Source organism: Typopeltis vanoorti, chromosome 11, assembly GCF_054136105.1.
Source record: "Typopeltis vanoorti isolate ZY-2024b chromosome 11, IOZ_Tvanoo_1.0, whole genome shotgun sequence".
Taxonomy (NCBI): domain Eukaryota; kingdom Metazoa; phylum Arthropoda; class Arachnida; order Uropygi; family Thelyphonidae; genus Typopeltis; species Typopeltis vanoorti.
The window spans coordinates 106,187,452-106,214,321 of NC_143559.1; the positions used below are offsets into that span (position 1 = coordinate 106,187,452).

At 36.1% G+C, this 26,870-nt stretch overlaps 1 protein-coding gene across 1 annotated transcript in view; it reads left to right on the forward strand.

Annotated features, from left to right (window-relative positions):
* Window positions 1-26,870, forward strand: part of LanB1 (laminin subunit beta-1) — a 754,433-nt gene that overhangs the window by 108,848 nt on the left and 618,715 nt on the right. Inside the window, exon 3 of the mRNA XM_090400882.1 lies at window positions 26,770-26,850. Within this exon, the coding sequence (XP_090257008.1) occupies window positions 26,770-26,850 (81 nt within the window). The remainder of the gene's footprint in view (window positions 1-26,769; window positions 26,851-26,870) is intronic.

Consider the following 26,870-nt stretch of genomic DNA (forward strand, 5'->3'; position numbering starts at 1 on the left):
TGCGCCTCTCATGCGAAGAAAGGATTACTCCAATATTTTCCAGTCTTTGACTCCTGATTTTTGTAGAATTGATGTAGTTTTTTTTTTTTTACTGAATATTTTACAGCAAAAACAAAAAACTGCATCCTTTGATACTGAATATATTAACCGTTGACGGTACACTACTTCATTGTTCGGTAGTATCCTCTTGTAGTGTAAAGAGGAAAATCTTATTTGTGAATCTTTGGGGAAATCGTAACACAATCTGTTGTGGTCCATTTTGTACTAAGATTTGTTGAAAATTATCGTTAAAATGAGAAGGCCAATCCGTAGAATCGCTGTAATTTAATACAGGAATAGTAGTATCTTCTTCTGGTTTGTCTTTGGTATCTTCGTTTTCTTTATTTTGCACATCTGTTCTTGGATCGTTATCGTTAATAAGAGTAACACAACATTCACCTTACGTATATTCAGCAAAAGAATTATCATGTTCATCTTTATTAGTTGTTTCTCTTGTGCAGAGATATTTCAAGAAAGAACCCTCTTGCTTCGCTAGTTCTTTAGCTTTTTCTGATTTTCTTTTCCGATACTGATCTCCAGATGGTCGTTTTTTTATCAGCCATAGTTAACTAAAAAATTATACTTTTATAAATAAACTTTCTTATAAAAATAAAAGTATTTTTAAAAAAGTCACGCTTATTAATTACTCACACGTTATTATTAATTAATTTATCGTTAATTCATTTTGGACACTAAAATGAACTCGAAAAATTAAATGTTTTTTAAATTATTTTTAACAAATTAATTTTTAATAATTGATTATTGAAAATGAAATGAATTACCTGATTCAATCGCTGGATACTTGGAACAACTTATGGAGATATTGAAACACGTTACACGTTCGTCTTTCACAAATATTCTGAATAGATTCTTTTTCAAAGATATTTGAAACAAAAAATATTTTTTATTTATTATGTTTTTGTTCCAGGCGCCTACTAGAGTAGACCTCCTATCGCTGTGCCATGACGTCACACGACTCAGCAAATTTCGGGTCACAGGGCTTTTTTCCCGAAAATCCCCACTTTCTCCACACATTGTTTGGAAAATCCCCACATAAACTAAAATGTTTCTAATTGACATTAAACAAAATAAAATTGTCTTTCAGGTTAAATTAATAGGCAAATTAATAGGAATTTTTTATTTTCTTTTTTAATTAATTTGAAAATTCTGTTCAAATTATATAAGTTGTTATAATTCATTTACAAAAAAAAAAAAGTTATAAAATACCGAAATTTATTATTTTAAAATGTTAACGTTTTAAAATATTTATCTTAACTGAATTTTGAATAGCGGTAAGGAACAAAAAAGAACCAAGAGTTAAATAGTAAAATAGTGTGATGTGTGAGGGATAAGGAAAAGGAATCGATACCTAAATCATATTTTTGAATACGATGTGGCCTAAGATTGTTGCATTAGTGAAACTTGGCTATCAGAATCGGATACGTAAGTGAGATCGAGTGTAACGGATAGTAAAATTCGGACTTGTGATGAGTGGTAAAGCTGGTGAAAGTCTTGATCATTACGCAGAATGAATGCTCGCTTATACGTATACTTTTAGAACACATTCATACGCATTTCACTGATGTAACTCTAGTGATGTTATTTATTTCTGAAAAACTTGACACAAACTTGCTTTACAAGATTCTTGAAACTACAAAAACATTATAATTTGCCTTCAAACACTAATGTTGTACTTATTCTTTCACTTCGGGCACATTTAAAAAAAATGGATACCACACACAGCGGAAACTTTGCTAATCAAGTCCTAAGCGTCGTCTGCTTCTGTCACGACTGCAGCGCCTCCTCGCCAAAGTACACAGTTTTAAAGAGAATTCGCAAGTCTTTGTGACAAAAATCTTTACAGCTCCCTTTGGGGGAAGCACATCCGTCACAGGAGTGTCGATGTTGCATCTAAAAAAAAAAACTCAGGCGAGTAATTGACTCTAAAATACAAGAAATGAGGTGAGAGCTTTATGGTGCGATGCAGCTCCCACACACACAAAAAAAAACTATATAATTATCATTAACTAAACATCAAGAAAATATATAATCATTATTAAGAAACAAGCCAATAGCATTAATTAATTATATCAGTTTTTAATCTGGAAAGGGCATCAGCGTTACCGTGACGACTACCCTTTCTATATGTAACAGTCAGATTATAACGTTGTAGGGCTAAAGCCCATCGGGACAACTTGGCACCATGAGGGGCACTTTTAGTTAGATAGGTCAGAGGGTTATGATCTGAAATTACCTGTATTTCAGCACCAAATACCCATGTGTCAAACTTTTTCAATGCCTCCAAGACGCAAAAAGCTTCCCTTTCAATGGTTGACCATTTCATTTGACAGGAATTTAGTTTCTTACTGAAGAAAGCAATGGGCAATTCTTTTCCTTGTTCGTTGTTTTGAGCTAAACATGCGCCAATTGCTGTTGCTGATGCATCCGTATACAACTGGAACGGCTTGTCGAGATCTGGAGTATGCAAAGAAGGCATTTTTATAAGCTCTTCCTTGAGTTTCGTAAAAGCTTCATCAGCATCAGTAGTCCAAGGAATGTTGTTTGGGACACTTTTCTTAGTCAGATTTGTCAGTGGTAATACAATTTGGGAGAATTGTGGTATGTAGTCACGGTAGTAGCTAGCCAGTCCAAGTAGACTTCTTACTTCCTTCTTTGTTGCTGGTGTCGCTAAACCTTTTATAACCTCGACCTTCTCTGGGTCTGGAGAATGTTGACCGGATCCAATCAAATGACCTAGGAACTTCACTTGATTTTTCCCGAATTCGCATTTTTCTAGGTTTACTGTTAAACCCACCTCTCTTAATGTTTTGAAGACTTCATCTATGTGGGTGAGATGTTCAGACCATGTTTTAGAAAATATAGCCAAATCGTCGATATAAGATCGGCAGTATGCCTTATGAGGAGCTAGTGCTTTATCTAATGATTTCTGGAATGTGCTTCCAGCGTTCTTCATTCCAAACGGTAAGACATTCCATTGATAGTGACCAGAATGCGTCACGAATGCGGTGAAGGGCTTTGCTTCCTTTTCCATAGGGATTTGCCAATATCCCTTGGTGAGGTCAACTACAGTGATAAATCTTGCTTGTCCTACCTCAAATAATAAATCTCTAGCTATTTTCATTGGATAAGCATCTGGAATAGTAAAACTATTCAGCAATCTAAAGTCAATGCATAGTCTGACACTTCCATTTTTCTTAGCCACACAAACAACGGGATGAGCCCATTCACTGACACTTGGCTCAATGAGACCCATATCTAACAGTTCTTTGACTTGTCGATCTACTTCCTTTTGTAGAGTGATTGGCACCCTATAGGGTTTGAGTCTCTTAGGGGAACAGTTCTCTGTAACTTTGATGGAGTGTCCATCAACTTTGGCATGACCAGGTTTGGAACTAAAAACATCTGCATATTTCTGGAGGATGTCAAAAAGTTCTTGTTTTTGTTCTTCCGTCAAGAGAGCTTCCATATCCTCAAGGTGTTTCCTAATATCTTCAACTGATTTATTCATCTTGTCAGCAGGTGCATAGTGGAGTGTTCCGAAATCTTCATCTAGTTCGAAAACTAGACCGACATGATTAATTCTTTGAATATATGGTCGAAGCTTATTTATGTGGAGCTCCCTGATACTTCCATCCTTCATCTCAACCTTCGCAGAATGTGGTCTAGTAAGTTGGACGACTGTAGCAGGTCCTGTCCAAGTATTTAGAAGCTTATGAGAGGATGAAGGTAACAATACTAAAACCTTTTCACCAACCATGAAGGATTTTTCTTTGGAACGAAGATTATATCTGGAGGAGTATTGTTCTTGAGACCCTTTGGCATTCTCGGATGCAATTTCATGAGCTTTTCTTAGATTTTCAAGAAGCTCTTGTAAATAATTTTCAACCGAGCGAGAGGCAGCAGTTGGGATGACTCGTCCACCAGTCCAAATTTCTTTTAACAAAGATAAGGGGCCTGGAGGTAATCTTCCATATACCAACTGGAAAGGTGATAACCCAGTAGTGCTATGTGGTACTTCTCGGTATGCGAATAGAAGATAGGGAAGATGTAAATCCCAGTTTCTTCCATGTTCCTGTATATTCTTATTCATCATCTCTTTTAAAGTTCTGTTCCAACGTTCAACAGCGCCCATACTCTCAGGATGTCCTGGAGTGGAAAAACGTGGAGCTATGCCTAGCAGATCTTCAAAAGCTTGAGTGAGTTTAGATGTGAAATTCGTACCTTGGTCGGTACAGACCATTTTAGGAAATCCAGTCTGAGTAAATATCCTCATTAGAACGTTACATGTAGTTTTAGCACTTATTTCCTTGACAGGTATGGCTTCGGCCCATCTAGTGCATAAATCAACAGCACATATTATGAATCGATGTCCTCTTCCCGATGGGGGTTCTAACGGTCCGATACAATCCACGCTCCATACCTCAAACGGAGCTTCTGGTCTGACGATAGGTCGTATGGGGATTCTATCTCTATATGTAGCAGTCCTTCTCATTTGACATTCCTTGCAGCTTTCGCAATATTTTTTCACGTCTTGTTTAATGGTAGGCCAAAAGAATGAGTACTTGATTCGCTGACGGGTTTTCTTTTCGCCGAGATGGCCAGCAAGAGGGATTTCATGTGCCATCTTTAAGACATTCTCTCGTTTCACACGCGGTAGCACTACTTGTCTAATATTCTCGCCACAAATATGTTCATTATGAAGCAGAACCCCATTGTCAAACGCATAGGAATTTTTCTGTCTTTTTGCCCATTCAAAACACCTTCGAAGCGTCTCATCATCCTTTTGAAGTTTGCCGAATTCGAATTTTGTTTTTTCTGGTATACACTCATTTTCTTCACCTGGTGGGGACTCTATCGTACTTACTGCCAATGCTGTACTGGTTATTTTCGAAGGCATGTCTTCATCTTCATCATCTTCTGACCGTTTATCGCTTAAATCTTTTGATTTCAGAACCGGTGTCTCCCAATGATGACTACTCTCATGTAGCTCGACGCTTTCGACCAGCATTTCATAGGCAGAGGAGCTCAGTAGCAGATCGGTAACCAGTTTTCTTGAGACAGCACATGTGACCGGAACATTACCATGTAAATTATCATCAATTTTCATTTCAAAAATCCTTAAGGGTGTTATTTCATTTTCTCCGAAAGCAGAAGATATTTCTATCTTACTTTCTCCATCATGGGGCGTATCTGCCACTAAATCTTCGCGCACTACCGATATTTGCGCTCCCGTATCTATTATTCCATTTAAAACCCTACTTCCACATTTGATTTTGACCACCTTCAAATCATCTACATTTCGATCAATGTCCACTGATTTGGATACTGGAATGGAAATTTTGGCAGTCAACACACCTGATTTATCGTCATTCCCAGTGGTAGACGTTTGAACTAGGTTACTGTGTGCTGTAGTAGGAGTACCTTTTGATTGACTATTTTTCATACAAAACTTGGCAATATGACCTTCCCTTCTACAAGTAAAACAAGTTGGTTTGTAGTGAGGCTTGTATGAATCATCATTTCGCCACGGCTGGTACCATCTCGGTGGACTTTGAGAGGGAGATAACTTATTTTTGAATGTTCGCTCAGCAGGTGGAGTATAAGGTCTAAACTTTTCAGTAACCTTGTCCTTCGGAATAGCTCCGATGGGCTTCCTTGATGTACTACGAACACTGTCGTATTCGTCCAATCTGTCAGCTAACTTAGTTGGAGAAACGAATTTTGTCCAGTCGTCTAAGAGATGTTCTCTCACTTCATGTGGTACTTTCTTCTTCAGTTGATCCGTAATAATTAGATCTTTTAACCCTTCAAAATCCTTGATATCAAGGCCACCAATCCACTCTTCGAAATAATTAGTTATTTCATAACAGAAATCCCTCCAAGATTTTTCAGCAACCTTTTGGTGCATCACAAACTTTTTTCTGAAACTTTCAGGATTCAGTCTAAATCTCTTTAGTAGAATTGTTTTAATATATTCATAATCTTCGCAATTTTCTTCTGACTCTCTACCAATTAATTGGACAATCTCAAATGGTAACAAAGTCAAGAGACATGATATCCAGTCTTTAACATCTATTTTTGTTCTCTTAGCTTGTCTTTCAAACAGGGATAGGTATATCACAATGTCATCCTCTTGTAATCTAAACCTAGGCATTAGCTTAATTAGTTCAAGACAATATGGTTTATTGTCACTGGATACTGGAGTTGAGGTTGGTTGAACACGCGCTTCAATTTCCAGTTTCTTCAACTCGAACTCCATTTGTTCTCTTTTCTGTTGGGCCCCCAATTCATCTTTCCGGCATTGGGCTTCTAGTTCTTCCTTCCGCCGTTGAGCTTCTAATTCTTTCTTCATCAGTTCTTCCTCGAGTCTGGTACTAATAATCGTCTCCAACATCCCTTTAACAAATTCTTCTTCATAAAATTTACTTCCCGTAATAATCATTTTAAGATCTATCACTTTCATTTCAACAGTTGGCTTCTCTCCCAATTCTTCAGCCAATTTACGTAAATCTTCCTTTCTACCTTTGGTTAAATAAGTCATGGTGCTAAACAATAACTCTCTTTACTGATAAAAAAAAAAATCACCCTAAAAAAAAGAATCAATTGCACTTTTTTTTTTCTTTTTTTTTTTTTTAAAAGCCCAAAAAGAGATGTATACATTTGGCGATTATGGGACTCATAATTAAATTCAACATATCATTTGTAAACATAGATAAATCTTACAATATTATCAGATAAAAACTTCAACTACACAATTTACTACACTTTCAAATACACAAATATATATATATATATATATGTGGATATATAAAAACAAAACAAAAAAATAGTTCCGATTTTACACCTCTACTATATAATAACTGAAATCTCGAAACAGAACTATCAAAACAGTATGCAAAAATTAACTATGATAACACTGTCGTGTTCTTTCTCTGGCGAGAAATCACAAGTTCTGACTGTTCCAAGATGGAACTAACATGCAAAACAGGACAAATCGGTAACTGCAGAACAAAATAAATTTAAAATGAAAAAAAAAACAACTATTCTGAACTATCTGGGACGAAAATATAGCTTGAACACTGGCGTGTTTTTCATTTATCCAAACTGTTGTACTACTGTTCCAGGATGGAACAAAATTTGAATACTGACGTATTCTTTCTCTGGCGAGAAATCAAAACTACTACTGTTCCAGGATGGAACAAACTACGAACACTATTTTTTTTTTTTTTTTTGTTTTGTATTAAAACAGACTTTCGCCCAAATAATCAAAATAGAACTCTAAAACATGGGAGCATGCATTTACATAACGAATTGCTCTCACCTTGTAGGTCCTATCGACTGCGCCAGTAAAATTCGGACTTGTGATGAGTGGTAAAGCTGGTGAAAGTCTTGATCATTACGCAGAATGAATGCTCGCTTATACGTATACTTTTAGAACACATTCATACGCATTTCACTGATGTAACTCTAGTGATGTTATTTATTTCTGAAAAACTTGACACAAACTTGCTTTACAAGATTCTTGAAACTACAAAAACATTATAATTTGCCTTCAAACACTAATGTTGTACTTATTCTTTCACTTCGGGCACATTTAAAAAAAATGGATACCACACACAGCGGAAACTTTGCTAATCAAGTCCTAAGCGTCGTCTGCTTCTGTCACGACTGCAGCGCCTCCTCGCCAAAGTACACAGTTTTAAAGAGAATTCGCAAGTCTTTGTGACAAAAATCTTTACACGGATATACTATTTTTAGGAATGATAGGAGAGGAGGAGGAGTGCTACTAATGATATCAGATGACTTAAGTCCAGTTACGGTAGAGATACACGAAAACAATGATGGTAACAATGTCCCATGTACCGATGAGTGTGAGTCTATTTGGTGTGAAGTGGAGGTTAACAGAATGAAATATATGGTGGGGATGTTGCGACAGACCTGGCAGCTTAGTTGTAGGGAGGAAGAAATGCATCGTCAATTTAGCCTTATGGGTACCAAGCGAATGATTATTATGGGTGACTTTAATTTTCCAAACATTGATTGGGTAGAAGAGAAATCTCATGATCAGAAAGAACAGGAATTTATTGAATTGTTGCGGGATAACTTTCGCAAGCAGCTTGTGAAAGAAGGAACTCGAGGTCAAAGAGTGTTGGATTTGCTCATAGCGTCAGAAGGGATCTCTGTCAAGAATATAGCTATTCTACCACCAATTGGTGACAGTGATCATGCTGTTTTTTCTTGGGAAGTATCTACTTGTATTGAAACTCAGATTAAATCAGGCTACATGCTGAATTACAAAGCTGGAAATTATGATTAACTTATCTTTGATCCCATGGTATCAATTACTGAATGGAAAAAATGGCAGCAATGCATGGGAATCTTTGAAAAAGTGCTTGAATGAGGCGAGTGTGAAATGGATGTGCAGCCTTATTAAGCTAGAGATCCACAAGAAGATGATGTGGAAAAATAAGAGTGAGAGGAGTTATGAAATATATAAAGCTCAGGCCAGAAAAGTAACGAGTATTGTGAGAAGAGCTAAAACGGAGTATGAAAAGAAATTGGCCATGCAAGCTAAAGGCAATCCAAAAGAATTTTATCGTTATGCCGCAAGCAAAAAGAAAGAATGAATGTGGAAGAATAACTTTATTGAATGCAGATGGTTCACGAGTGTCCGAAGCTAAGGAGATTGTTCAGTCAATGAGTGCTCACTTTGCTAAGATATATCAACCAGATGTATGTAGTATGGTGCACAGTGCTACTGCTACGTTGGATGAAGAGTTAGAGGTTCATGAAAATAAGGTTGAAGAACTTTTGCATAACCTGGATAAGAATTTGTCAATAGGGACAGATGGAATATCTGCCCGTTTGTTAAAGGAATGTTCAGCGGAATTGGCTAGGCCTTTCACACATTTGTATAACTTGAGTCTCAGCTCAGAAATGATCAACACAGGAATGGAAGGAATGTAATATAGTTCCATTGTACAAGGGTGGTGCAAAAACTGATGTGTCTAACTCCCGACCTATTAGTATTTCCGGTGTAGTAGTGAAGATTTTAGAGAAGTTAGTAAGAACTCGCATACAGAAATGGGTAGACAATCATTCTATACTCTGTAGGGAACAGCATGGGTTTACTAAAGGAAGGTCACATTTTAGCAATTTGCTCATATTTTATAACAATGTTACTGCCGAGTTGGATAAAGGAAATGGATATACTATGATAATGTCGGATTTTCTGAGGCATTTGATAGGATACCACACGATAGGCTGTTGCGTAAACTGGAGAATATGGGATTGGAACATTGGTTAACAGACAGATAACCAAAAAGTGTTATACAGTGGGTGTCAATTTGCCAGATTTAAGGTAACCAGTGGTGTACCTCAGGGTTGAGTCCTTGGGTCATTATTGTTCAATCTATACATTAATGACTTCAAGCAGGGTCTATCATCAGATTTGCAATTGTTTGCTGATGATGCGAAGATAGGCAGGGCAATCAAGGATGCTACTGATATTCAGCAATTACAAAATGATTTGAATAGACTGGAAATCTGGGGAACGAAAATGGCTGTCAGTTTAATGTTAGTAAGTGTAAAGTTATGCACTTTGGCGTGATTAGAGATCCAGCAGCATATTATATTAGCGGGATTATGCTACAAGAAACTGAGGAGGCAAGGGATCTTGTTGTATTGGTGGATAAGAATTTAAAGGTCAAAGGCCACATAGCAAAAGTTGCAAATACAACTCAGACGATAATTTCTATGCTGAAGCGAACCTTGACATGTAAGGATAAGGAAGTAATTTTGCCTCTTTATAAGGCTTTGATAAGACCACACGTGAATTACTGTGCGCAGATTTGGTCTCCCAGGTTCCAAGGGGATAAAGAAGCTGTGGAAAGCGTGCAAAGAAGAGTTACAAAGTTTATATCCGGATTATGGGACTTAGATTATGAGGACAGATTGCGAGTATGTGGATTACAGACTGGTTAACAGGAGAAAGAGGGGTGATGTGGTAGAGGTCTATAAACTTTTGAATGGGTGTTATAGCATTTCAAATGATGAAATTTTTCGTTATATGGAAGGCGGAGAGAGAACACGGGGGGCATCCATGGAAGTTAAGGTTGTTCTCAGCCAAGAAAGGGGTAAGAGCTAGGTTTTTCTCTCAGAGAGGAGTGAGTGAGTGGAATAATTTGTCCTTAGGAGTAATGAGTGCATCTAGTGTAAATGAATTTAAGGGAAGGTATGATAGTTGTGTTCGATAATTTACAGCCTCCCTCGATGAGTCTGACTCCCTGGAGGTCTCAGATAATAATAATAATAATAATAATAATAATAATATATCACTATTTAATTTTGATATTTTAGTACAGTATGAATAAAGCATAGCTTGAATTTTTGCACCCCTTCATGGCTTTCGCCCTAGGCGGTTGCCTAGTTTGCCTAAATGGTAACGTCGGCCCTGATTATGTGATACCTCCAGAGAGTCCAAGGACTCATCGTGGGAGGGCACTCGACTCTACTTCGCTAAATACATCTGATCCTCTTCACTACATATATAATAATTCCTACTTGTGTTGATTTTAATGAAATTTGGTATTTATGATCACTCACGGTTAATATCTGTCATTTCTATTGGACATTAATGAAAGAACTAGGTAAACGGTACTTTTGCCAAAATAAGGCTGGATTTTCATTGTGAAAATGGATGATTTCTTCTGTATTCATGGATTCTGTTACGGTTTTTTTTTTATATTTATTTTTAATGATTTTCAGGAAATTAATAACAGAATCACTCCCCCCCCCTCCCGGCTGGATCATTTTGTGTTTAGTTTTTACCGGCTTTTTTTTTTATTTTTTTAAAGTGGTATTCCGATGATGAAAATCAACTTGCAACAATCCATGAAGATGACTGCATAAAGTTTTATGCAGTCATCTTTACGGTCATCTTCATTTTGTTCCACGAGAAAACGCTTTCCCATAGATTCATACCACATTATATTCTCTCGTACATCTGCAAGCAAATAATGAGGTGATTCTTATAGTGCTTTCTCAGATATTCGGAAAATTATCATTCAGAAGCGTATTATGAAAAGAGATTTGTCTTCGGTGTACCCAAATCTGTCAGATTTGTTGACCTGTAGCTCGATGAGTTTAGTATGTAAGAAAGGAATGCACTTTGTGAAAAGAGGGTGTAAATGAATCCTAAAACAACATCCTGTTCTTGGGAACGTTTCAGTTGATATTCCACAAACTGAAACACCAATTGATGTTTCAGTTGATACATTGAAAGAAGACCCCCCCCCCTTTTTTTTTTTAATGTTCTTATTATTCCTGTCTTTGATGCTCTGAGTATACTTGATGATGAAACGAATCGATTCATTGCCTAGTATGACACTGATTTAATCATGGCTAGACTCCTGAGCAGATATCTGATATTATTTAACCCTTCCCACACGATGATGTACTAAAATACAACGGCAGCACTTCTTTCAGTTGAGTGAATTTATAGTAAATTTTACCTATATTTCAAATTAAGAAAATCTTGGCACCATCTTCCAATTTTACACAAAGAAACAAGGAAACACCGCTTTCATTTGGTCTTTTAACAGATCTTCTCCTCATTAACAGAGGTTGTTATCATACCACAGGAATGTTGTCATAGACATATTTGATAAACAAAATCCTGTACCTGTTGAATAATGCATATTAGATTAAGCGAAACTGTTTGACATTATTTCTTATTTAGATGATGCCATTCTTCTTGTCTCTAAGCAAACTACATTCATAAAGGCATTACAAGGGATTAATATATGTAAGCATCCTCGAGCAAAATTAAAAAAAAAACGTAATTGTTGACATGGGGAAAATAGTATCGCTAAGCATACTGCACACTTGATCAGCGCCGTGCAGAGGGAGTACTTCAAGTGAAGAGGTTTCCGTTTTGAATAAGTCGCATTCCAAAACCAGTTCAACCAAAAATTCCCTGTCTTCTATATTTTTTGTAGGATTTTTTATCGAAAATTATCAAAAATATTGGAGAAGGCCACGAATGAAGATTTACTTCCTGGCCTTCCAATACCTTTGCATGTTCCTACAATCGACTGCCCATTCTCGCAGCGATATTGGTATTCTGCAAGTTGGATTACCTAAAGGACAACCCTCCATAGTCTCTGACGAAAATAAAGAGATATTTGTAATATGTATTTGCTCAAGATCTGCACATCGCTCTGTATATGACAAACCATCTAAAACACACTATTTTAGCGACTGCTTCAACCAGATTAGATCATGATTACGTTGGTGACCTTCAACTCAGCATTTGACTTCGTTTGTTAGCTAACGCGTGATTTATTAGAGGAATAGTTCAGTAATCCCCTTCTTTTGGATCGTCCTTACTCACACGCAACCTTGTATGGGCGAAAGTTATTTCATTGATTTATTTCATTCATTCATTCATTTAAAAATCGATATGATCTATGATCTTGCTGGCATATCACAGTACAGTAGATTATTTCAGTTTGTCTAGCATGCATTTATTTATTTTAAAGCACGGTTCCTGATGCATTTAAATATCTCTTACATTAAAATCTGTCCTTATTTTTTTAATTTATTTCTTTAGTTTTTGCATTGCATAATAATGCACATACGTTTAAAGCAATTTAATATACAAACGCCAGAGATATTGCATATCTTCGACGTGTGTATTAAACCTTGAATTATAACTATGTCAAACAAAACACTCTGGTTTCTGTATATTTGGGGGAATTTATGCATAAAGTAATAGTCATGGTTGTTGATTTTCTCATTGATAATTGATCATGGGTGGCGAATTTCAGCTTTTGCAGCATGGTGTGGATCATAATAAAGAAAATAGAAAACTATATATTTTTCGTTTTTAAGTGAACATTACTGTGATTGCAAAAGACCCGACCCGTATCTGACTACTTCAAAACACAAAGAAAAAAATACAAAAGAATGCAAGCAACTTCAACAAAAATCCCAATACTGAAATCTCTTTGCATGCCATACATTTCAAACACATCGATTGCTTTTCTTTACTCTCTGATTATTTTAAATACTATCTAGTTATCTGATAACTTAACGGCAGTTCTACCTTGTTCTTTCCTTCCTTTCTATAATCTGATGAATTACTCGAAATGACGAACAAACACCAATAATAAAAGTTTCGTATCTCACAGAAATAACGCGCGCATGCATACAATTTATCTGTAAGCGACACTGCCCAAACGAGCAATGGCGGAATCACTTGTAACGTGCAATGACAAGCGCAAACGAATACGGCGAGTCTAGCTGCATTTGGCCGAATGCGATAATTCTGACACTGCGTTAGATCGCAGTGCATCTGTTTCGTGTAACGATAATTGAAAAAATATAATTCTTTTCATAAAATAAGGTATTATTTCTAGGAAATTCCCATTACTCCTCTTAAAAACTATTATTTTTACGGCTATTTTTGCCTGTTTCCGTCTAGGAGTGTCCCTTATTTTAAATACAGTGGCTTTTTATTCAAGAATTTTTAGGGTATTATAAGTGTATTTTAAAGGTAATTATATGCAGATTAATAGAGGAAGAAATTTTGCACATACCTTGTTTAGAAGTTAGGATGTCTTTTTTCTCCATACTTCTGCTGTTTGCTGTTAAAAAAAAAGGGGGGGGGTAAGGTTCGGAAACGTGGAGGGGGGGGTTGATAAATTAGAAAACCCGTTTTTTTTTTTTTTTTTTTTTTTTTTTTTTTTATAATATAAGGGCGCTTTTTGGGGAAGGGTTATATGGGAAACCGGGGCGGAGGGAGAGCGTTAACGGCGTGCAAGCCGTTTCGATCCTGTATCGTCATCGGAACATTACGGAAAAGTGTAGGGCTATGTCATGATGGTTTGGTGTATCTGTTTTGGGGGTGGCGATGGGGGGGGGGTTGTGTTGTCGCTTATTGGTCGGAGTCGTGACCTCATTTTTATATTGTGGAGCTTCCAACCCTTGGAAATTAGGTAGGGTCGGTGGACGTTGATTGAGTTTTCGTCACATTTTATGGCAATTATTTCCGATATTCTAAGCATTGTTTCGTTGTCTTGTTTGTTTATTATTATGGCCTTGTCAATTTGCGGGGTATGTTTCTGTTCAAGGGCATGAACTGCTATTTCTGTCTTCCCTGTACTCCGTATTCTATTTTTCTTTTTGATGTTGCTTTTTTTGTGTTTAAATACAGGGTGTTCGGGATAAATTTGACATATTTATAATTAATTATATTTTTCCGTAAGTTACATGTATTAACACACACTTCTCTTCATTTAAAAGTTTGGACCCTTCTTCATTCATATACAAGATGTCAGAAAGGATGGATAGCTGGAACCCACCTGAATCATGGAAGAGAATAACTTGTATCATGATGATTCGTGCCCGCCATCAAAATAAGGATATTACGACTGCTGCCCAATGCTCCCTGAATACAGTAAAAACAATCAGGCATGAACTAGAGACTTGCAATGGTGACTACGAGGATGTAGCAAGAAGAAAGATCCCTAGCAGACGATCTGATTGCGTTCGTACAGCAGAATTCCTCGCAAATCTGCAGGAACAGGTGTTGAAGAACCCTGGCATTGGAATTCGGGCTTTGTTCGTGGAGTTGCTAACTGTAGTCAAGCCCTGGATAACAAGGGTAGCCAATGGTAGGCCGTATGTATGGCAGCAGGATTCGGCCCCTTGCCACACCTCTGGGAAAAGTCAAAAATGGTTGTCTGAAAATTTCTACGACTTCACCAGTCCAAATGTTTGGCCTCCAAACTCCCCAGACCTTAACCCCATGGATTATTTTGTATGGGGCGCAGTTGAAAAAGACACCAATCGCACTTCCAGTAATACAAAAGCCCAGTTAATGGATAAAATTAAAACAGTTTTTGCAGCCCTTCCCAGGGAGACTGTAGCATCAGCTTGTTCGAGGTTCCGAAGCAGAATTGAAGCTGTGATCGATGCTAATGGTGGTTATTTTGAGTAAATCTTGTTGATAGTATTGTAATTAACTCTGCCTGTAATGTTTTTTTGTCAATTCATTAAATTTAATAGATACAAAGAAGATTTTCTTTTTCCTTACGAAACTGTCAAATTTATCCCGAACACCCTGTATTCTGGAATAGGTGTGTTAGAGTCCTGGAAATGTTCTTGTAGTCTAAGCTATATTGTGGTATTTAGAATTGTAAGATGCTTTCCAGATTCACAAGGAATGCTGTGCATTCGATACTTTACATAAAATCCTATAAAAATAAACAAACTCAGCTTTAAGAGCGTAGGTAGGAGTCGTGTTCATGATAAGTAAATCAATCAATACTTAATAAAAGATAATGAAGAAAACATTCATATTTTACAATGTCAATGGGCAACTTGGCAATGTTTTTCCTTGACTAGCTTTTCGATGTTGGCATCAATGTTGGAAGTCGCTATGCACAGAGTATTCTCGAGATGTTGGTCCATAATCTGAGTTCTTGTCTTGGACTTCACATGCTTCATTCTGGAGAAGAATTGCTCACATCTTCAAGGCATGCCGGCGAAGATTAGGGAATGCGTCCTCAGAAATGTAGTCCTTGTAAAATGTTAGCAAGGACATATTGAATAATTTTTCTCTCAAAGAAGAGTTGTTTTGAAGTTCATGCAGCTCCATTTGTACTGAGCATGGCAGTGGCGGATTTAGGCATTAAGGGGCCCCGAGGCGTTTGCGATTTTCGGGGCCCTTTAAATTATTAAGTTACAAACAATTCATTTTAATTTTTTTCTTAATATTTTATGTATAATTGCACAATGCATACACATACATACGTAACAATAATTACTTCACAACAAAAATGATAAACGTTTTCTATACATATAAATATGAAAATAGGTAGGTAACTTTAATTGTATATTACATATTATAGGAACAATTCGATAATATTATAATCACATTCAGGTACAGTCTGTATTTTGTACATAAGTATTTTATGAAATTATACTGGCACTTTTCTACTTTTTGCAGCAGCAAATTTGTTAATTAATAAATTAAATTCTAATGTCACTGATGTTTATTGAAATGTTTATTAAAAATTCTATAGAATTTTCAATAAACATCAGTGACAAATTTGATAGTCGATCTTGCCCCAATGAATTTCTTAAATAATTCTTGACACACTTAAGGACGGAAAAAGATCTTTCTGCAGAAGCATTACAAATAGGCATTGTTAAAAAATTTTTTAGTATTGTTTCGACATTTGGAAAAGTTGATTGCAATCTGTTAATGATTGCTTTGTACATTTGAAATGGACATGTGATTTTTTTCTTCTTTTATGTATTTTAAGAAATGATGTACTTCGTCGTTGAAATAGCTAATTTCAATATCATTCTTATATATACTGTATTTCCCAATTTAGAAATGCAATCGTTTATGTTGTCTTTACTCATATCGTGATCAAAAAATAATTGAAAATGACTTAACACATTAGAATACATATTAATTTTGGTGGAAATTTCGGTACTCAATCTATCACAAATCATATTATGAGTTTCTACGATGAACAATTTGCGACCTGTTAGAATTGTCGCGTTCGTGTTATTTGATGCTGTATTTAATTCATCAAAATGTCTTTTTTTGTTTCTTTATCCGGTTTATTTCATAATTTGTTTCATCAGTTAATAGATTTGCATGTCATTCTATGGTTTCAAAATCATTTCGTACATCCATTATAAAATTATGCAAAGATTTTAAAAGTTTTACATATTGCAACAAATGTGTTTGAACTTCTTGAAGCGAAAGACTTGTGTTATTTGTTCTTTGCAATAATCTATCCCATAATATTGTTAACACTGCAGTTTCGTATTTATCGAAATATTTTGACAATGTTTTGGCTTGCAATCTATTATCTGGTTTTTCAAGTTCATCTTCGCCTATTTTAATAAGAACAGTTTTAATATGTTTATAATTTAATCGCAAAGCAGATACGGCATCAGCTCGTGATGACCATCTTGTGTCGCTGATTCTTTTAATATGTTTGGAATTTGTATCGGCAAAACTGTCTGTAAGTAAATTCCATCGTTGCGTAGATTTAGAAAAAAAAATATATGCGTTCTGTACGAAATCGAAATAATAAATAGCCTTTGAACAAGCTTCTGCAGCAGAGTTTCCAATAATGTTAAGTGTGTGAGTGGAACATGGAATGAAAATTGCTGATTCGTTCAACATCTTAATTCTTGCTTGTAGACCATTATATTTGCCACATTGTCGTTATGTTTGGCCACGACAATTTTTTATATCTAAAGATACAGTATTTAAATTGTTAAAAACGAGTTCCTCTAAATTTTTTGCGTAATGGTTATTTAATTGCAGAAAACCAAAAAACCATTCCAGCACATCTCCTTTACTATTTACATATCTCAATATAAAAGTTAACTGGTCTATATTGCTCACATCGGGTATGGAATTGACGATCAACGAATAATACAGAGTTTCTCTAACTTCCAAAATTAATTTCTCCTTTACTTCAGTCCCCATTAAAGCAATAAATTTATCACATATCGTATGAGATAAGTAATTAACATTCCCGCTTCCGATAGTATCATATCTTGTTAAATGATTTTTAATAAACTCATCAAATTGGGATAAATATTCTATACAAGTTATAAAATTTCCTCTTTTGTTAATTACACCACCAACACGTTCATCTTCTCTGTGCCCCCAAAATCCTAAACCCAAACTTGCTAACAACTTTACTGTGGCTACAATTCTTTTTAAAACATCTCGCCAATATTTTTGTTCAATATTAATCTGATTAATCAAATGAGAATCGATACGTCCAATTATCGACAATCTTTGTTTTTAAATCAACATTGAGGAAATATGTTCTTTAGAGCATTCATGTTCTTTCAATGCGCGTTTAAGATTTTTCCGATCATTATATCCTGTACCACATTTAGTAATAGAACGTGTAAAAAGTTTGCAGTAGATCATTTTGAAACATAGCAGTAAATCATTTTGCTACTTTCTGAAAAAATAAGCCATTCTCGATATTCTTTTGTGCCATTTGCTTTTTCACAGTAAAAATGAACGCTTGAAATATTTCTGTAGTACGTCTGATTTCTGTCCTTATATTCAACTTTTCAAGATGTTATGTCTCCGATATTGTACGGTTTATTATTTATGAAGTAATTTACCATTTTCTCCGATATTTTGCACGGCCATAAAGCGATATCTTTTGGAAAATTATCGGAATCTGGTTGTTTATGTTGATCTGCATCAGCACCTCGTTCTTTTTCTTCTTCGGCATTTTCCTCTGTGTCTTGCACATCTCGTTCAAGTTCAGCATTGTCGGTTGTTTCGTCATATTTGGCACCTTCTTCTTCCTTCGCAGAATTTTCTTCATTTCGTTCAGCGTTTTTTATTATGTTATCATTTTTTAGACTATCTTCTTCTTTTTCGTCTCGTTCATCACGTGTTGGTTGACGATCTTCGTTGCTCTGAAGTTTAGATGAAGATGAAGTCAAAAAGACCTCCAAGGAGTTTTTTTTGAGAGAGAGTGATAATTTTTCTTTTTCCTTTCGTCGTTTTCTTTTTTCTGCCCCAGACAAGTACGTTCGTTTCATGGCTAAAATATTAAATATGCATATATATTCAAAACAATTATTTTATAATTACAATTACAACAACCGAACCACAACAAAGGATAAAGGATACTGAAGGTTACAAGAATTTCATTAGTTCCTCAACCATTTATACCACCTTTATTTGAAGCGGTCGATTTGGAAAACAAAAATGAACATAGAATTTATTTTATTATATAGTTACAATTAAATAACAGTACCGACATAGTGCAGGCCGGGGCCCCTAGTCTTGAGGGGCCAGAGGAGGCCGCCTCCTCCACCTGTGCCCAGATCTGCCACTGGAGCATGGCATTTTAGCAGCATTGACAGTGAATGGTATTGAAAATAAATCTAAAGAAGACTGTTGGTTAAGAAAATCACTAAATCTCTCTTTGAACTCACTTTCACAAGTGCTTATTTTGTAGCGTATTTATCAACAGATGAGCAGTTGGACTCAGCGAGAAGCTGAAAATGAGTTAAGTCTCTTTTTTGCGAGTTGTGCCTCCCAAAGTTTGAGTTTGGCCACAAAAGCTTTGATGTGATCAAACAGAGTGTGCACCAGTTGATCTTTGGATTGTAGCCACGTATTTAGGTCATTCATATGCAACGAGATGTCAGTCACAAAGGCAAAGTCTGTCATCCACTTCAGATCATTAAATTCTGTAATCAGATTCCCCTTAGTTTGCATGAACTGCTGTATTCCGCTCCTTAAGTCAAAGACACTTTTAAGAATCTTCCCTCTGCTCAACTATAATAAACCACATTGCCGTGATCAGCTTCACACTCTTTGGTGAAAAACTCTTGGAATTGATGATGATTCAATCCTCTTGCCTTAATAATGTTGATGACAGTCACAATAACTTTCATGACATTCTCAAAACTAATATATTTTGCACACAAATTCTGGTGGATTAAACAGTGGTAATGGATGAAATCTTTTCCTTCTAGTTCCGGTTCTTTCTGTAGCAGTGCAACAACCCTTCATTCTTTCCCACCATAGCAGGGGCACCATCAGTTACCACGCCCTTGAGGTTGGTTAAGCTGACGTCGAACCGCTGTAACATTTTCTTGCAGCTTCAAGAATATTAGTGACTTTTGTCATTCCTTTCATAGGTACGAGCATTAGCAGTTCTTCTGTCACATTGAATTGTTATCAATGCCACTGACAAAGATAACCAGTTGTGCTGTATCTTCACATCTATGCACTCATCTAAAGCAAGTGAATATGATAAATTCTGACGACCATTTTTTAAATTTCATTAATGTCACTGGCAAGTTCTTTGACATGTCGTGCTACAGTTACCCAGACAAACTCAGTTTTTTAAACACTTCCTTATTATTTGGGCACAGAATATCTCCAGCAGCAGCAATGAGACACTCTTTCACAAACTCGCTGTCCAAAAAGGCTTTTGATTTTTTAGCAGTTTTCTCACCTATTACATAACTTACTTTGATGCATGCTTCACTTTCTTCCCTCTGCCTTTTAAATGTACCCTGTTGACATTTTAAATCAATTCGGATACAGTTCACATCCACATGAAGCCACCCTTGAAGGTGATCGAAATTACTGTACAGTAAAGTACAGTAAATAGGAATTACTGAGCGAGCACTTTATTGCAAGAGTATATCATCCAGGTGGTGTCATTGCAGGAATGAAAAAACCAACAACTTATACGGGAATTGTAGTGAATGAAGTGGAGGTGAATCGTCTATTACAAAACCTCAATGTCAATACATCTGTGGGATTCGATGGTATACCAGCTCCTGTCGTAAGTGAAGCGACTAAAGAATTGTCAGTGCCCTTGACCATTTTGTTTAATTTAAGTCTCGGGTCTGGGTTAGTCCCAAGGGGTGGAAAGAGGGGAAAATAGTTCCAATGCATGAAGGAGGTTCCAAGACTGCAGTTGTAAATTACTGACTGATCAGCATATCAGGAATCGTTGTCAAGGTCTTGGAGAAAATAGTCAAGAGAAAAATACAGGATTGGATAGATGAAAATGGGATACTCTGTTGGGGATAGCATGGTTTTGGGAAGGGTAGATCATGCCTCAGTAACTTGCTCACGTTTTATAACACAGTGACGCCTGAAGTGAATAAGGGTAATGGGTTTACAGTGATTCTACTGGACCTTGCCAAGGCCTTTGACAGGATACCACATGGAATTCTAATCAGTAAACTGCAGCATATGGGGATGGATATAGGGTTGGTGAGATGGATAGGAGGGTGGTTGATGGCGAGATATCAGAGAGTGGTTTATTCAGGAGTAGAGTCCAAAAGATGGCCTGTGACTAGTGGTGTGCCGCAGGGTTCTGTTCTTGGGCCGCTACTGTTCAATTTGTTCGTTAACGATATAGGAAAGGATCTGAGAGGAACTGTTCATTTGTTTGCTGATGATGCAAAGTTGGGTAGAGCAATAGTGAGTGCACAGGATGTTAAAATTTTGCAGGATGATTTGGATAGTTTGGAGGACTGGGCTAAAGAGAACGGATGTCAATTTAATGTGGTAAAATGTAAGGTTATGCATTTTGGGGTGAAAAGATTAGCAGCAGTATATCACATTGGTGGAACTGTACTGCAGGAGATTGACGAGGCCAGGGATTTGGGAGTTGAAGTTTAGGGGGCACATCACAAAAGTGGCTAAATCAGCTCATCAAATTACTTGGTCGCTGAAAAATACTTGAATAAGCAGACAAACTGGTTATTGTTCCTCTGTACACAGTAGTCCAGATGGGGCCTTATCAAGGACTACTGTGCCCAGATATGGGCACCAGGGTTTCTTATGGATGGGGAGGAGGTGGAGAGGATCCAGAGATGAGTGACCAAGATGATAGCAAGTCTATGGAATGAACCTTATGAGAACTGTGGGTTGCAGAAATTGGTTGATAATAGGTGGAAAAGGAGTGATATGATTGAGACATTCAAATTACTGAAGGGTTTCTATAAGATTAATTCAGAAGATATTTTTGAGAATAGGATTGGTGGTGGGAGGACTAGGGGCCATACATGGAAGCTGGGCAAGAGCATGGTTAGCAGGGGTGTTAGGGCTAGGTTTTTTACTTGGAGAGTGGTGAATGAGTGGAATAAGCTGCCAGAGTCTGTTGTGGGTGCCATGACTGTAAATGAGTTCAAGGCGAGGTATGATGGATACCGTGTGAATGTCGAATAGTTGTTCTTGACAAGATGTTAAAGCATCCCTCGATGAGTCTATGGACTCTTGGAGTTCCCGTAATAATAAATTGGATGCATGCTTTGTCTCATGGTGGTGTTTTATATCGTATTCTTTCGATACTGACACTGATTCATGACAAATTAAACACACTGGCTTATCATCGATCGGCACAAAAAAGTACAAATTAGTCCACTTTTCATTAAAAACCCGACAAGAATAGTGATGGAAGGTGAACCCAAAAAATGATCCAAAATGGCCGTGTAACGGTTATTATCCACTGAATGCCTCACAGTAGTGGCTCACCCAGAGGGGAAGGGGTGGCCAGTAGCTCTGCCTCCCGTAAAAGGAAAACAAAACACTAGAAAATTTTCCAAAAATCTTTTCTTAATTACAAATCATTTTTTAATTATGTTGTGTCATGTCTTCTATTTCTATACTACTTATGAATTAGCGATGATTGCAGATGCTCAGTCATAGGTCGTATGCGATGTGTAGAGTGTATTCTCAAATCATCTACTCAACTTGGAGCCCCCCTCCAATATTAAATCCTGAGTGCTCTACTGTCTCATACTGATGAAAAAAGTCTGGCATTATAAAACCACACTAGGCTATGGCTGATATGACGAACCTGCATGTGTTTATACATGAATATCACACTGTTTATGACTGACTGACTGTGGATGAGATCCTCTTATATTTATATGAAAATAATGAAGTATCAAGAATCTTCGAGATGTATCTGGAAGGCACTAGACAGCGCACTCGAATGAACTATTGCTTCAGCTATCTACCTGCGACGTTAGTACTAGTACTTAAGTACCGCTTGACACTGGTAGATGGCTGAAGAAGCATGTCTGTTTAATATTTATTTTTATAGGATTTTATGTCAAGTAATTATTGACATAATTACTTGACTGTGCATTCCGTGTGAATCTGGAAAGCATCTTACTATTCTAAATACTGCAGTGGCCCGCGGGCTTCATTGAAATTATTTTTTATTTAATCACGTTTTAATGTTAAGTACTTATGTTTTTGAAATGGACGGTGGGCCACAGCAAAGAGCTCCTTGGGCTACCTATGGCCCGTGGGCCATGCGTTGAAGATCCCTGTTCTAAGTGATTGTTATCTACTTAAGTAGAATGTATCTACTTTCTTTTAATTGTAACGGGACAGGCATTATGGTTGCTGTATTTCTCGCAGTGCTATTTTAATTCCCTCCGTTTTGCTTGTGTTGCTACAACAGAATAGCACTTGAACGGAGTGCAGCCTGATCATCAAGAAATAGGTCACTAACCTACTGCAGAGATTTTATTATTCTCATTTCCATGGGAATGTGTTAGGATAGTTTATATTTAATGCACTTTTCGATTATTGATGAAATGAAGCTTTTAATAGAGTGCATTTTTTTTTCGGGTGGAAGGTTTTTCCTGAACTACCCTTATCAGGAATTTGGCAGCAACTCTCATCTAAGTACTGTATAGTCACCGACTGGTCTTATTACAAGAATCATAAATAAATAAATCTGCTACCACTTTTTATTCCCTACAGAGGGTAAGTGAAGGGACCCTAACCCTAACTAACTTTTGGAAAGTGAAGGGAAGGGGGGTAATTAAATGATAATCAGATTAAATTAAATGATAGGGCAAGTTACAGTTATCATTTAGTGCAACTAAATGATAATAAGTTATGCTCATAAAATATTCTCACGTATTAAAAGGGGACAAGTACAGGCAGTCCCTGGGTTACGAATGAGATACGCTCCTGAGGACATCTTTAAGTCGGATTTGTATGTAACTTGGATCCCTGATGATTAGCACATATGCGCTAATAATAATATTATAATGGCTCATATGTGGCAATAATAATAACGTGTAATGCTGTAATAATAATATCCCTGTACTCTAATAATAAGTTACAGGAACTATTGTGCTCTTTCTTTTAATTCATACAAACAGAACATAAAAACAAACTCATACAAAAAGTTTAGATAGGAGAAATTTCAAAAAAGAATATTAAAGGTTGCATCAAGAAGATTGTTGGAAGATGATGATGGAGATGGTGCTAGAGAGGATGGACCTGGTGCTGGAGAATCAAGATTTGATTCTGTTTCTGGAGGAGTGGAGCTTACCACTGAAGTCAATTTCTTGAAAAAAGGTATCTAGGATTGTTTGCACAGCCTTTTCTTTTGCTCTTCATAAATGGCCTTGTAGCAGCTGATGTTCTGACTAACTGTACAGTAAACGTTTGTAAACTGCTGAATGCTATTATCTTGCTCCTCAAGTGTAGCAAATCCTGCTTCAATGAGATGAAAGCTTCAGCTAATTCTTTTGTCGTGAACTTTCTTGGCTCTGGATCTTCTGATTCTTTGTGTTCTTGTGTTTCCATCAGCTGCTTCTCTATCTCCGTATGGTCTTCATTGGTTAATTCTTGTGAATGGGACTCTAGTAAATCAATGACATCATTTTCATTGATGTCCAATTGCAGTGCATTGCTCCTATCCACCACAGCTTTTCTGGCTTTGGTGATGGCTTCTTCTGTGAATCCATGAAAATCATTACAGAATCGAGGGCACAGTTTGTTCCACATCCTTTTAGTTGTTGTTGATTGTTTCACTTCCTCCCAAGAATCAGCAATGTTTTTGATAGCATCATGGATGTTATAATTCTCCCAGAACTCTCTCGAGGTCATCGCACCATCTTCCGTAGCCTTGAATACTTGCAGGAATATATGCCGTAAGTAATAAGCCTTAAATGCAGAAATGACTCTCTGGCCCAGTAGTTGTAGTAATGATGTAATGTTGGGCGAGGGGTTGACCTTGATTAAAATGGACTGATAACATCAAAAAATGGACAAATTCCTCCCTTTCTCAAATGACATCAAGAACAAGAGACCGAGATTATTGGAGGAGGCTAACAAAGAATATCATCTACCAGCCATGAGTGACCCAACGGTCCATTTAGGACTACAGGAAAGAAAGAAGAAAGAGTCTGCAGTTTATCAATTTCATTTTTGAGCTGTTTGTATTTCTTCTCCTTTTCTTCTGAGGTATGTCTGTTTATTTTTGTTTTTAGTTTTCTTTTTTTTTTTTTCACATTTTTCTAAAATTTCAGATGTTATCTATTTATTATTGGGTCTCTTATCAATTCCTGTTTCCCTTCCCAAGTTAATTAATATTTCTTTTCCTGTTTTCCAAAGATTTTCGGTTTCATCTGTTTGAGTCCTATTTATTTCTTCAATTTTCCTAATGTAGTCTAAATCTTATTTGTTTTTGTTTTTTTTTAAAACTTTTCCATGTGGAGTTTATCAATTCTATTTCTTTTATAGTTGACTTTGACATCCACAATTTCTCTCTAATCAATATAAATTTATTTAGAATCCCCATCATACTGGCTTTGCTCTTTCTATTATTTATTTTGAAATTTAATATCTGCACTAAAACTTGCATACGAATAGCTATAATATTTTACTGGTTTCCCATTGGAAGTGTAGTTGATGTTTTCTTGTTTCTGTTTTTGTGTTTTTATTGCTGATTTTTTATATCAAATTTCTTACAGTAGTTATTCAGTTTAGTTAGACACATGATGACTTGTACTGGATTTATTTAGGGGAATAACATCATCTACGTAGTGAAAAGAGCTGAGCTGAATATTTCAAACTTTGACATCAGGTTTCATACTACTTTTCTTTCTAATATGTTCCATACAGATTATGAATGACAGTTTAGATACCTTATATCAAACTATCATTCTGTACTTCTTTGCATTTTAACTTTTGATTCACAACTTTAATATAATTATCCTTATTCATTTTAATCTGATTGGTCAAAATTTGGTTGGAATCAGTTGAACAATGTGACTTGCAGAGTGTCTACAAAGGAAGCATTTTCTCCCTTTTATAAGAAACTTAAGACTTAAGAAACATTTCTTCCAGATTTGGTTGAAATTATTTGAACAATGAAAACAGTAGTGGAGTCTGTGAAGGAGGAGGAGAAGAATTAAAATAATTCTTTGGGCATTTTTTATATTTTACACAAGTGCTCTAGTTTTGTTATGGATCGGATTTAGATCTAATGCTTCAAATTTCATGCCATGTTTGGTGTTAGAATACCTCTGTAAAATTCTATGGAGATGTTTGATGAATCTCAAGTGGTGATGAATCTCAAGTGGTTGCATTTGATATTTCCAAATCTTTTGACTGTGTCTGGCACAAAAGCCTATTAAACAAACTTTCATCATTTGGTTTATTATTATTTTTTTTAAAAATTATTATTTGTCACCTCCAGAGAGTCCAATGACTCATCGAGGGATGTTTGTCCCATGACTTCTGCAATTGGACTGCAATCTTTCTGACTAGCTCTATGTGTGATGGTGGATGGTTCCTTATCCTCTCACTTTTCAACTAATCAATTTAAAATATCTCAAAGAATTACTTGGATGTTGAAAAACATGCTAGCAAGTAAAGATAGGGAAGTTATTATCCCTCTTTTATAAGGCTATGAATTTGGCCACATCTTGACTACTGCACACAGATTTATATTTATTTAAATTTATATAATTATTTAATTATATAAATATAATTATTTAAATTATATTAATATTTATTTATTATATTTAAGATAAGTCGCTGATGTTCTTCTATAAGAACTGACTTTCAGCAGGACAAGTCATGCTCTTCTGTTTCCACAAATTGAGTTTAATTTTTATTAAAAAATTAATTTTTAACATTCTGATAATCTTTGTTATAATTCAGAGAATATCAATTTACAGTATTCATTTAATTTACCATACTCAGGTGATGATTATTGCAACTGAATTATTGAGCTAAGATTCACTGTGATGTCCACTCCTAATTGTGTATTAGTATAAATTGCTATAAGATCCATTATACTACATTTTAAATTTTAATTTTGTATGTTATTAATTAAATTTTAGATGTAATTGGTCAGCAAGCTGCATCAGAATCTCGAGCAAATCGTCGAGCTGATAACCGAAGGCGTCCAGATAAGCAGAGAGGTAAGCTGTTATCATTCCGT